This window comes from Bubalus kerabau, chromosome 5, assembly GCF_029407905.1.
Source record: "Bubalus kerabau isolate K-KA32 ecotype Philippines breed swamp buffalo chromosome 5, PCC_UOA_SB_1v2, whole genome shotgun sequence".
NCBI lineage: Eukaryota > Metazoa > Chordata > Mammalia > Artiodactyla > Bovidae > Bubalus > Bubalus kerabau.
Window position 1 is genome coordinate 25,735,392 of NC_073628.1, and position 13,920 is coordinate 25,749,311.

Genomic DNA, 13,920 nt, shown 5'->3' on the forward strand with positions numbered 1-13,920 from the left:
CTCAAAAAACTGTAAGACAGTAAATTTGAATTGTTTTATACTACTAAACGGAGAAGGCAATGGCACCCCACTCCAGTACTCTTGCCTGGAAAATCCCATGGACAGAGGAGCCTGGTGGGCTGCAGTCCATGGGGTGGCTAAGAGTTGGACACGACTGAGTGACTTCACTTTCACTTCTCACTATCATGCATTGGAGAAGGAAATGGCAACCCACTCCAGTGTTCTTGCCTGGAGAATCCCAGGGATGGGGGAGCCTGGTGGGCTACCGTCTATGTGGTTGCACAGAGTTGGACATGACTGAAGCAACTTAGCAGCAGCAGCAGCAGCATGCTACTAAATTTGTGGTATTTACTAGAAGGAGTGATGCTGAAATTGAAGCCCCAATACTTTGGCCACCTGATACAAAGAGCTAACTCATTGGAAGAGACCCTGATTCTGACAAAGATTGAGGGCAGGAGGAGAAGGGGATGACAGAAGATGAGATGGTTGGACGGCATCATTGACTCAATGGGCATGAGTTTGAGCACACTCTGGGAGATGGTGAAGGACAGGGAAGCTTCGTGTGCTGCGGTTCATGGGGTCACAAAGAGTCAGACATGACTTAGTGACTGAACAACAGTAACAATGATGCATCAATAAATATATGCAATGGATTTCTTGTACTTTCATCTGCATATGTATATATATATATATATATCTCAATTTGTGTGTGTGAGAGAGAGAAAGAGAGACAGAGACACAGAGGATGATAGTGAAGGTATTCCATGCAGAAACGATCACAACATTGTAATTAACACCCAATTAAAAATAAAATTATTGTAAAGTAATTAACCTCCAATTAAAATAAATAAATTTATATTTTTAAAAAAAGAAAAAACAAAGAAGTTTTGTAATAAAGTGGAGTATAATTTTAGAATTATCTACCATGTATAATGCAATTTCTATATAGAGAATAGGTTCTCAGTTCTCAATTAAATGCTGGATGCTCTTGATATTCCCATAGAGAGAAAGAGAGATCAAAAGCCTGGAGAAATGACAAATATGAGCCTAGTGACAACGTTCATCCTCACGGGCCTTCCCCATGCACTAGAGCTGGACACATTTCTCTTTGGAATCTTCCTGGTGATCTATGTCCTCACTGTGGTGGGGAACCTTCTCATCCTGCTGGTGATTATAGTGAATCCTCACCTGCACACCCCCATGTACTACTTCCTAACGAACCTGTCCTTCATTGACATGTGGTTCTCCACGGTCACTGTGCCCAAAATGCTGATGACCCTGGTTTCCCCAGAAGGCAGTCCTGTCTCCTTTCCCAGCTGTGTGGCCCAGCTCTACTCCTTCCACTTCCTGGGCAGCACCGAGTGCTTCCTCTACACCGTCATGTCCTATGACCGCTTCCTGGCCATCAGTTACCCGCTCAGGTATGCCAGCATGATGAGTGGGAGGATGTGCGCTCTCCTGGCCACAACCACGTGGCTCAGTGGCTCTGTGCACTCTGCTGTCCAGGCCACACTGACGTTCCGTTTGCCCTTCTGTGGGTCCAACCAGATCCAGCATTACTTCTGCGATGCACCACCCATCCTCAAACTGGCCTGTGCAGACACATCCACCGTGGAGATGGTGATCTTTGTCAACATTGGGGTGGTGGCCTCAGGCTGCTTTCTCCTGATAGTGCTGTCCTACGTATCCATCATCCATTCCATCCTGAAGATACACACCTCAGAGGGAAGATGGAGAGCCTTTCAGACCTGTGCCTCCCACTGCACTGTGGTTCTTTGCTTCTTTGTTCCTTGTGTTTTCATTTACCTGAGACCAGGCTCCAAGGAGGCTATGGACAGGATTGTGGCTGTTTTCTACACTGTGATGATGCCCCTTCTGAACCCTGTGGTCTACACCCTGAGGAACAAGGAAGTGAAGAAAGCTCTGTTGAAGCTTAAAGACAAAGTAGTGTATTTGCAGAGCTAATAATCTCTGTAATGTACACTTGCTCATTTAAAAAATATAGTAATAGAATAGTACAATGAAACATAGAAATACAATATAGTATAGTACAATATATGATTTTATCAGTGTGAAAATTTTATGTATATAGTTCTCAGTATTAAACTTTATCCAAACTTCTTTGGAAAATTTGTTTCAAGGATATTTTTTTTTTTTAATTTTATTTTATTTTTAAACTTTACATAACTGTATTAGATTTGCCAAATATCAAAATGAATCCGCCACAGGTTTACATATGTTCCCCATCCTGAACCCTCCTCCCTCCTCCCTCCCCATTCCATCCAATTGAAAAAATTACAAATTTTTTATTTATGATAAACATGTTAAATTTTTATCTATGAAGTCATTTCTCTGCAACATGTTTATTTTACCTTTTCCTCTAATTGTATTCATATATAATTGACATATAACATGATTTTTACCTTTTTAAAGAGTGAATATTCAACTTGGATCTTGGATGCAGAATAGTGAGCTATTTATATATACCTAAGTTGATAATATACTTTTTTGTTGATGTATTATGCACACAAATTGAGGACACTGCTCAAGAACAGCAACAATTATCAGAGGTCACTTACTGATCAATACAGCTGTGCACCTGTCTCCTCAGGTTTTTTTTGTGTGTGTGTGGCTGCGTGTGTGTGTGTGTGTGTGTGTGTGTGTGTGTGTTCACGCACATGTGCGTACACCTGTGTGGGTGTTTGCATGATGGTCTCAAGGTAACTACCCCACTTCCCAGGACCTCTTGACTCTGGTCAGTGCTCCCACACTGAAAGAGTCCCACACATCTGAGAGGATTGTTGTCTCTCCAGGTAGGTCTGCCAGGATCTGAGAGGCTCCTTTCAGAGACTGGGAACCATCATCACCTTCATAGAGCCCTGAGGTTTCTCAGGTTTGGTCAGTGTGATCAGGAGGAAGCTACCATCAGACACCTCCAGTCTCCATCACATAATCTGACCTTAAATTCCTGTATTAATGGACCAGATGCTCATATTCAGCACAACCATTCTATGCTGGGTCATTTCACTGTGGATGGTGATGAAGGTCATGCTGCTCAGAGAGCACCTTCTCTCAATATTTCAGAGTCTTGGAAATTCAGATTCACCAAACCTCAACCTGCTCTAGGACAAGGACACCCTACATTGTAGGCTGGAGCCAAGTGTGCTTCCTATAGAAAGAAAGTAGAAAAATTAATGTGTAATTAAATCACTTGGCATCATGGGATTTCAACATATTTCTTTTACAAGTTAGAAAAATCAGGCCTAGTAAAGACAAAACACCCTTAAAACCCCCCCAGTGCATAGCTACACAGCCCATACAAGTGGACTTCTACATGCAATCGGTGAAGTGCTATAACTGCATGTAAACAAAAGCAAATATTGGTTCAAATAAGGTTAAAATAGTTATGCTTTGTATCTCTGTTTTTCAGCTGTGAAAGACCTTCTCTAACAATACTGTTTGGAGGATTCAATGAGTTAGTAGAAGTAAAAGTGCTTTGAGAAGTGAAAGTATTGGTCATTCAGTCTCATCTGACTTTTTGTGACTCTGTGGACTGTAGCAGTACCAATATGCAATAGCTTCTTAATTAAAGTTTTAAAATTCAAACCTGGGACCACCAGCTAGATAGCCTGATTCTCAGAGTCAATCCTTTTACAAACTATATTCGTGATTGACTAGTGATTCACACATCTTCAGAAATATTGTATTTGTGAAGATGCATGTAAGTAGTTTTCTTTAAATCACTGATAATAAATTAGTATCATGATTAACACCATTATTGACAATGCATTTATTCCAAATGTTTTAATAAATTTGATATTCTGTATTTACTAGTTTTCAAGTAATTTAACTGCAATAAAGTTCATGAAACATTAAAATTACATGGAATTAAATTATTCTGGAACAATTCAGAGGCAAAAACATAAGTGTTATTGAGCTTGGGATATATTAGACACCTTATTTATTCTTTACTAGAGACCTTATCATTACATGAACACTATGCCATAGGTACTATTGATATCTAATGTAGAAAACTGAAGATTATCAGGTTTCTTACTCAAATTCACACAGTTAGTAAGGAATGTGGTTAAGGTTTAATCCCAAATGGGTTAGGTTAAGTCATTCAGTCGTGTCTGACTCTTCGCAACACCAGAGACCGTAACCTACCAGCCTCCTCTGTCCATAGGATTTTCCAGGCAAGAGTACTGAAGTGGGTTGCCATTTTCTTCTCCAGGGGATCTTCCCGCCCCAGGGATCAAACCCAGTTCTCCCATATTGCAGGCAGATGCTTTACCATCTAAGCCCCCAGGGAAGCCCTTCACCCAAATACCCAGCATCAAAACCCATGGAGTGAAATTCTAGTGAAATTCTGTATTGGTATAACATAATTCCAGGAACCTTTTAATTATTTGAGGACAAAATATCAGTTAACATCAATAATCACTGAAGCAACAAAGAACAGAATTTTTTACAGTTGTGTGTAGTTTATATATCAAATGTAGGTTTTTTAAAAAAAACTTATTTCCCCCGTATACTATGAAAAGCACCTTAGCTACCCTAACTCTGCCTGACTTAGATTCTAAGTGCTTTATAACACTATATATTTGTGAGCTTCACATTAAGGTGTGGACTTCTCAAGGAAAAATATTATTTTTTCTTGTAGTATTCCACCTTCATAATTGTTGGTATCATTTATTTAAGATGCTCTCCCTGCTACAGGCTCTTTCCACTTCCCAGTATGTTTATACTTACTGAGGGACCCAACTTCTGATGCACACTCATAATTTTATATATCAATCCTAAAGAGGGGCCTTCTCTTTCTGTACATGCTGTTCCTGCCTTCCTTGTTCAAGTCCCTAATAACTTCAGTTTGTCAGATATTTCCATTAGTAGATAAAGTTATTGCATCAAATTTCATGTATTTAAACTTTTTTCCCTCTTATTCAACATTTGCCTCTTATGTGCTGATTGTCCCAGCAAAATGTATGCTGCATTTTGGACTCTTTTGTTGACCGTGATGGCTACTCCATTTCTTCTAAGGGATTCCTGCCCACAGTAGTAGATATAATGCTCATCTGAGTTAAATTCACCCATTCCAGTCCATTTTAGTTCACTGATTTCTAGAATGTCAGCATTCACTCTTGCCATCTCCTGTTTGACCACTTCCATTTTGCCTTGATTCATGGACCTAACATTCCAGGTTCCTATGCAATATTGCTCTTTACAGCATTGGACCTTGATTGTATCACCAATCACATCCACAACTGGGTATTGTTTTGCTTTGGCTTCATCCCTTCATTCTTTCTGGAGTTATTTCTCCACTGATCTCCTGTAGCATATTGGGCACCTACTGAACTGAAGAGTTCCTCCTTCAGTATCCTATCATTTTGCCTTTTCATACTGTTCATGGGGTTCTCAAGGCAAGAATACTGAAGTGGTGTGCCATTCCCTTCTCCAGTAGACCACATTCTGTCAGACCTCTCCACCATGACCCATCCATCTTGGGTGGCCCCACATGGCATGGCTTAGTTTCACTGAGTTGGACAAGGCTGTGGTCCATGTGATCAGACTGGCTAGTTGTCTGTGATTATGGTTTCAGTTTGTCTGCCCTCTGATGCCCTCTCGCAACCATCTCACTTACAGGTTTCTCTTACAGGCGGCTGCGCCAGTGCAGGAGGGCCGAGAGGAGCTACTCCACATTCAAGGTCAGGAGGGGCAATCTCGTCCAAGGTAAGGAGCAGCGACGGTGCTTTGCTGGAGCAGCCATGAAGAGATACCCCACGTCCAAGGTAAGAGAAAACCAAATTAGACGGCAGGTATTGCAAGAAATTCCACTACTGGGCATATATACTGAGAAAACCATAATTCAAAAAAACACATGTACCCCAATGTCCATTGTAGCACTATTTACAATAGCCAGGATACAGAAGCAACCTATATGTCCATTGACAGATGAATGGATGAAGAAGATGTGATGCATATATACAATGGAACATTACTCATCCATGCAAAGGAGAAAAAAATGGGTCATTTGTAGTGATGTGGATGGACCTAAAGGCTGTCATACACAGTGAAGTAAGTCAGAAAGAAAAATACAAATATTATATATTAATGTGTGTGTGTATATATATATATATATATATATATATATAGTCCATAGGGTTGTAAAGAGTTGGACATGAAATCTGGAAAGATGGTGCAGATGTGACTATTTTCAGGGTAGGAATAGAGACTCAGATGTAGAGAATGGACATGTGGACACAGTGGGGGAAGGGTGGGGTGGGAAGAATCAAGAAAGAAGCATTGGTTCACCGACATGTATGAAACAGATAGCTAGTTGGAACCTGTTGTATAATACAGGGAGCTCAGCTTGGTGCTCTGTGATGACCTAGAGGGGTGGTATGGGGGGCTGGTGGGATGGAGGCTCAAGAAGGAGGGGATATATGTATACTAATAGCTGATCTTCAGTTACCCAATGGGCAATTGAAACTTGGTAATAAAAGTACATTGCAACACTGTAATAAAAATATAATTATCAAAACTATGATTGTTTTAGATTTCAAAAAAAAATTTAAGTCAATTAAGATGCTATACTTAATAGAGAGGATTTCCTTATTAATCAGAAAGTGTCAGGCTCCTCAACTTTCCACACTGCTCAAAATAAGACATCCTCCAAAAGACATCATGAAGAAGGTAAAAAACAGCACATAGAATGAGAGAAATAAGCTCAAAATATCAATTTGATAAGGACCTACAATTCAAAATGCATAAACCACTCTGAATTTCAGAGGAAATATGATTAGAAACCAGGCAATCAAGAAAATAGTGGAGTGAAATACTTAAAAGGTGATAAAAAAAAATTATCATGTTGGACTTCTAAACCCAATACTATTATCCTCCAACTTGAAAGTAAAATAATGACTTTGTCAGACAAACAAATTTGTTGCCAACAGATCTGCCTTGCAAAAATTATCAAGAGAACTTCTTTAGGAAAAAAAAAAAACTATTGTTCAGAAGATATTATCTGATGTTTTCACATTGTTGTTCAGTGTGAAAAGAAGAGAGAGGAAGTACAGAAAAGCATAGAAAAAAAAGTTTTATTCATAAAACAGAAACTACATAATTTTTTAAAATTTTAAGTAACTACAGACACCAAAGTCAAATATTTTAAACAGATATTTTTAGGTTAAAATGCTGCTGCATGGTTCCATTTATATGAGTTCAAAACAGGGATGAAACATAGTTGGTAAACTTACTGGTAAAAGAAAATCAACGGGAGTGCTAACAGTAATGTCAGGGTAGTTTGTATCTCTCATACCAAGAGAAGAGATTGCTATGGGAGAAAATCACAAAGGATGCTCCAGAGGTTCAGGCAACATTTTGTTTTCAAACTGGATCATGTTCACACATATCTCATTTTAGCATTATGAAATATGTGTGTTATGCATGTAACTATTATGTATATGAAAATTTTTATGCATGAGATTGTGTTTTGGAAATTTTCACAAATTAGAAGTGATTAACAGCTGGAGATCACCTTACTCATGGCTGTCCTAACACACACTAATCAGACCACATCTAGATCAGGAGCTGTGACTTTGGTCACTATACCATTAAATCTATGATTCTGTATCATTCTGCACCTGTAGAGTTAAATAGGAATGTAATCAAAATTTTCATCCTGAATCTTTCTAATTTTTTTTGATCTAATTTTATTTTTTTTCCACTTTATTTTTATTTTATTTTATTTTATTTTTAAACTTTACATAATTGTATTAGTTTTGCCAAATATCAAAATGAATCTGCCACAGGTATACATGTGTTCCCCATCCTGAACCCTCCTCCCTCCTCCCTCCCCATTCCATCCCTCTGGATCTTTCTAATTTTTGATAGTAGTATTAACCTCTGTGAGTCTCCTCAAAAATCAAAAGTTTTTATGACTCTTCTTGAAAGTGGGAAGACCAAGGGCTTCCACATGGCCTAGAACAGCTCCTACTTACTCCAGGGTCAGAAAGCCAACAAGAACACTCTCTCAGATTCTGAGATATCAATTCCTACTCCACACTTATGAACTAGGAATTAATTGCAGGGTAAAGTATTTTTCCAAGGTGGACTTGGCTCAGCGCTCCATTTATCAGCTGGCACAGCCAAAATTTAAGAAATTTAAAATGGTGTGGTATTTTCCTTCACTAGTTACTCTATGGAAAGAACATGGATCCATTTGAGGAAGGCTAGGAAAAATATTCAGAGTACAATGCTTATATTGTTCCTGTAGGGAATACCTTATCTTTCATTCTTGACTGTGATAGATAGATATAGATATAGATATAGATATAGATATAGATATAGATATATCTCACCACAGTATATATATGTGTGTGTGTATATATGTGTACACACACACACACATACATAATGGGATATTTAATATAAGTTACCAATGAGAAAGAAGGCAATCCTGCCATTTGTGACAACATGAACAGACCTTGAGGACATTAAGCTAAGTGAACTAAGTCAAAGATAAATATCTTATGATCACACATGTATGTGGAATCAGCAACAACAACAAACAGTCAAGTTTATAGATATAAAAAACAGAATAGTGATTGCTAATGTCAAAATCACTGCAGATGATGACTGCAGCCATGAAATTAAAAGACGCTTACTCCTTGGAAGGAAAGTTATGTCCAACCTAGATAGCATATTCAAAAGCAGAGACGTTACTTTGCCAACAAAGGTCCGTCTAGTCAAGGCTATGGTTTTTCCGGTGGTCATGTATGGATGTGAGAATTGGACTGTGAAGAAGGCTGAGTGCCGAAGAATTGATGCTTTTGAACTGTGGTGTTGGAGAATACTCTTGAGAGTCCCTCGGACTGCAAGGATATCCAACCAGTCCATTCTGAAGGAGATCAGCCCTGGGTGTTCTTTGGAAGGAATGATGCTAAAGCTGAAACTCCAGTACTTTGGCCACCTCATGTGAAGAGTTGACTCATTGGAAAAGACTCTGATGCTGGGAGGGATTGGGGGCAGGAGGAGAAGGGGACGACAGAGGATGAGATGGCTGGATGGCATCACTGATTCGATGGACGTGAGTTTGAGTAAACTCCAGGAGTTAGTGATGGACAGGGAGGCCTGGCGTGCTGTGATTCATGGGGTCGCAAAGAGTCAGACATGACTGAGCGACTGAACTGAACTGAACTGAATATGGTAGTGGCAGGTGATGGAGAGTGAGCAAAATGAATGAAGGGGGTCAAAAGGTGAAAACTTCCAGTTATTAAATAAATAAGTCATGGGACAGCACAAACAATATGGTGATCATACTTAATAACATTCTATTATATATTTGAAAGTTGCTAAAGAACAGATCTTAAAAGTTCTTACAAAATAAAAAAAAATTGTCGCTATGAATTTTGACAAATGTTAACTAGACTTACTGTGGTATTTTGCGATATATACAAATATTGAAATATTATTTTGTACACCCACTACTAATGTTATATGTCAAAAGGCAATCTACTGATTCTTAGCAATCCCTATCAAGTGACCAATGACATTTTCCACAAAACTAGAGTAAAAAAATATTTAAATTATAAGGAAACAGAAAAGACTCTGAAGAACCAAACCAATCCTGACAAAGATAAGTGAAGATGGACGTACCAGGCTCCTTTACTTCAGACTATAATACAAAGCTACAGTAATCAAAACAGTACAGTACTACACAAAAACTTAAATTTAGACCAATGGAACCAGATAGAAAGCCCAGAAATAAATCCCCACACATATGGCCAAGTAATCTATGACAAAGGAGGCAAGAATATACAGTAGAGAAAAGACAGTCTCTTCATAAGTGGTTCTGGGAATACTGTAAAGCTGCATGTAAAAGAACTAGTTTGGAACACTCTCTAACACAAAAATAAAGTCAAAATGGTTCAAAAACCCAAATATAAGGCTGAACACTACAAAAGTCTTGGAGGGAAATATAGGCAGAACACTCAGACATAAATCGCAGAAGTAGCTTTCCTATTCACCTACTAGATTAATGAAAATAAAAGCAGAAATAAACAAATAGGACCTAATTTAACTAAAAGCATTTGCACAGCAGAGAAAACTATAAAGAAAACAAAAAGACAAGCCATGGAATGGGAGAAAATACTTGCCAATGAAGCGATTGTCAAAGGATTCATATCTAAAATATGCAAGCAACTCTGTGTCAAAAAAAAACAGCAACTCAATCAAAAAATGGGCAAAAGATCTAAATACACATTTCTCAAAGGAAGGCCTGCATGCTGCATTCTCAGTCACTCAGTTGTATCCAACTCTTTGCAGCCTCGTGAATTGTAGCCTGCCAGGCTCTTTTGTCCATGGGATTATCCAGGCAAGAATACTGGAGAGGGCTGCCACTTCCTCCTCCAAGGGATCTTCTATGCCCAGGGTACTGAACCCACATTTCCTGCATCTCCCGCATTGGCAGGCAGATTCTAACCACTTAGCCACTTAGGAAGTCCAAAGGAAGGCATACAGAGTGCCAAAAGCACATAAAAAGATGTTCAACATCACTAATAATTAGAGAATTGCAAATGAAAACTACAATGAAGTATCACCTCACACTGGTCAGAACAGCCATCCTCAAAAAATCTACGAATAATGTTTTTTAATGTAAAAATGCTAGAGAGGCTGTGGAGAAGAGAGAAACCTTGTACACTATTGATGAGAACGTGAATTGTCACAACCTGTATGGAGAACAGTATGGAACTCCTTAAAATAGTAAAAATAGAAATATCACATGATCTAGTAATCCCCTCCTGTGCATATATCCAGAGAAAAACCATAATTTGAAAAGATACAGGCACTACAATGTTCATAGCAACACTATTTTAGAATAGCCAAGACATAGTACCAACCTAAATGTCCACAGAGGCATGGATGGAGAAAGTGGTATTTTTATATATTTTTTAATTATATAAATGAACTTATTTACAAAACAGAAATAGACTCACAGATTCCAAAAACAAACTTTATAGTTACCAAAGGGGAAACAAGGTGGGGTGAGAGATAATAGTTAGTAGCCTGGGATTAACATTCATATCAGTTCAGTTCAGTCACTCAGTCATGTCCAACTCTTTGCGACCCCATGGACTGCAGCACACCAGGCTTCCCTGTCCTTCACCAACTCCCGGAGCCTACTCAAACTCATGCCCATCAGGTCAGTGATGCTATCCAACCATTTCACCCTCGGTCATCCCCTTCTCCTCCTGCCTTCAGTTGTTCCCAGCATAAGGGTCTTTTCCAATGAGTCAGTTCTTTGCATCAGGTGGCCAAAGTATTGGAGTTTCAGCTTCAGCATCAGTCCTTTCAATGAATATTCAGGACTTATTTCCTTTAGGATGGACTGGCTTGATCTCCTTGCACTCTAAGGGACTCTCAACAGTCTTCTCCAACACCACAGTTTAAAAGCATCAATTCTTCAGCACTCAGCTTTCTTTATGGTCTAACTCTCACATCCATACATGACTATTGGAAGAACCATAGCTTTGATTAGATGGACCTTTGTTGGCAAAGTAATGTCTCTTCTTTTTAATATGCTGTCTAGAATGGTCATAGCTTTTCTTCCAAGGAGTAAGCATCTTTTAATTTTATGGCTGCAGTCACCATCTTCAGTGATTTGGAGCCTAAGAAAATAAAGGTCTGTCACTGTTTCCATTGTTTCCCTATCTATTTACCATGAAGTGATCAGACTGGATGCCATGATCTTAGCTTTTTCAATGTTGAGGTTTAAGCCAACTTTTTCACTCTCCTCTTTCACTTCCATCAAGAGGATTTTCAGTTCCTATTCACTTTCTGCCATAAGGGTGGTGTCATCTGCATGCCTTAGGTTATTGATAATTCTCCCAGCAATCTTGATTCCAGCTTGTGTTTCATCCAGCCTGGCATTTCGCATGATTTACTCAGCATATAAGTTAAATAAGCAGGGTGACAATATACAGCCTTGATGTATTTCTTTCCCAATTGGGAACCAGTCCATTCATATACAACTCTATATAAAGTAGATAATGAATAAGGACCTATGATACAGCACAAGGAACTCCACTCAGCATCCTATAATAACCTACATAGGAAAAGAATCTGAAAAAGGATGAATATATGTACATGTATAACTGAATTGCTATGCTCTATGCCTTAAATTAACATATTATTAGAAATTAACTACACTCCAACAAATTTTTTAAATGATATTCAATAGAAAAGGTCAAACCAAATTACATTGCAAGGAACTATGCAGTTTAGGATAATATGATATGTGCCTTGGTTTCACTAAATTAATAAACTGGAAGTGTGAAAGTGTGTTAACATGTTAGTTGGTCTGTCATGTCTGACTCTTTTTGACCCCATAGACTGTAGTGTGACAGACTCTTCTGTCCAGGAATTCTCCAGGCAAGAATTCTGGAGTGGATAGTCATTCACTTCTCCAGGGATTCTTCCTGACCCAGGGATCAAACCCAGGTATCCTGCATTGTAGGCAGGCTCTTTGCCATCTGAGCCACCAAGGAAGCCCAATAAACTGAAATATCATGTTTAAAAAACCTAATATGGCCTTTAAAATTCCTCAGAAAAATTAGTCAAACAAATATTCCTGACTAGCTGATTTAGATAAAATTTCATACTGAGAACTATAAATGTAATACATTTCTTGTTGATGACTAAATTATATTACTAAGTTTTTTAAATATGTGTATCTACATAATATAGCTTATTTGCTTTCTGAGTACACTACTTTGTCTTTAAACTTCAACAGAGCTTTCTTCACGTCCTTGTTCCGCAGGGTGTAGATCACAGGGTTCAGAAGGGGTGTCATCACAGTGTAGAAAACAGCCACAATTCTGTCCACAACCTCCTTGGAGCCTGGTCTCAGGTAAAGGAAAACAGCAGGGCCAAAGAAGCAAAGGACCACAGTGCAGTGGGAGGCACAGGTCTGGAAGGCTCTCCATCTTCCCTCTGAGGTGTGGATCTTCAGGATGGAATGGATGATGGACATGTAAGACAGCACAATAAGAAGAAGGCAGCCTGAGGCCACCACCCCAATGTTGACAAAGATCACCATCTCCACGGTGGATGTGTCTGCACAGGCCAGTTTGAGGATGGCTGGTGCATCACAGATGTAATGCTGGATCTGGTTGGGTCCACAGAAGGGCAAACGGAATGTCAGTGTGGTCTGGACAGCAGAGTGCACAGAGCCACTGAGCCACGTGGTTGTGGCCAGGAGAGCGCACGTCCTCCCACTCATCATGCTGGCGTACCTGAGTGGGTAACTGATGGCCAGGAAGCGGTCATAGGACATGACGGTGTAGAGGAAGCACTCGGTGCTGCCCAGGAAGTGGAAGGAGTAGAGCTGGGCCACACAGCTGGGAAAGGAGATAGGACTGCCTTCTGGGGAAACCAGGGTCATCAGCATTTTGGGTGTAGTGACCGTGGAGTACCACATGTCAATGAAGGACAGGTTGCTCAGGAAGTAGTACATGGGGGTGTGCAGGTGAGGATTCACTACAATCACCAGCAAGATGAGTAGGTTCCCCACCACAGTGAGGACATAGATCACCAGGAAGATTCCAAAGAGAAATGTGTCCAGCTCTGGTGCATGGGGAAGGCCCGTGAGGATGAACGTTGTCACTAGGCTCATGTTTGTCATTTCTCCACTTTTGATCTCTCCTTCTCTCTATGGGAATATCAAGAGCACTCAGCATTTAATCAAAAACTGAAAACCCATTTTCTATACAAAAACTGCATCATATATGCTACATAGTTCTAGGATCATACTCAACTTTGTTTATAACAAGTCGCCTTTGAAAAAAAGGATAGAATGATTCTGTCTTCTCCCTCTCTTACCTCTCTAACTCTCTCACACAGAGAGACAGAAACACACAC

The 13,920-nt window shown here is 39.4% G+C and overlaps 2 protein-coding genes across 2 annotated transcripts; one reads left to right on the forward strand and one right to left on the reverse strand.

Moving 5' to 3' along the window:
* Window positions 1-1,032: 1,032 nt before the first annotated feature.
* On the forward strand, window positions 1,033-1,965 carry LOC129653796 (olfactory receptor 10G9-like). Its single transcript, XM_055583484.1, has one exon. It carries the CDS (start codon window positions 1,033-1,035, stop codon window positions 1,963-1,965), a length of 933 nt encoding a protein of 310 aa, XP_055439459.1.
* A 10,783-nt stretch (window positions 1,966-12,748) lies between these two features.
* On the reverse strand, window positions 12,749-13,690 carry LOC129653797 (olfactory receptor 10G9-like). Its single transcript, XM_055583485.1, has one exon. The coding sequence runs from the start codon at window positions 13,682-13,684 to the stop codon at window positions 12,749-12,751; it is 936 nt and encodes a 311-aa protein (XP_055439460.1). The 5' UTR covers window positions 13,685-13,690.
* Window positions 13,691-13,920: the final 230 nt, after the last annotated feature.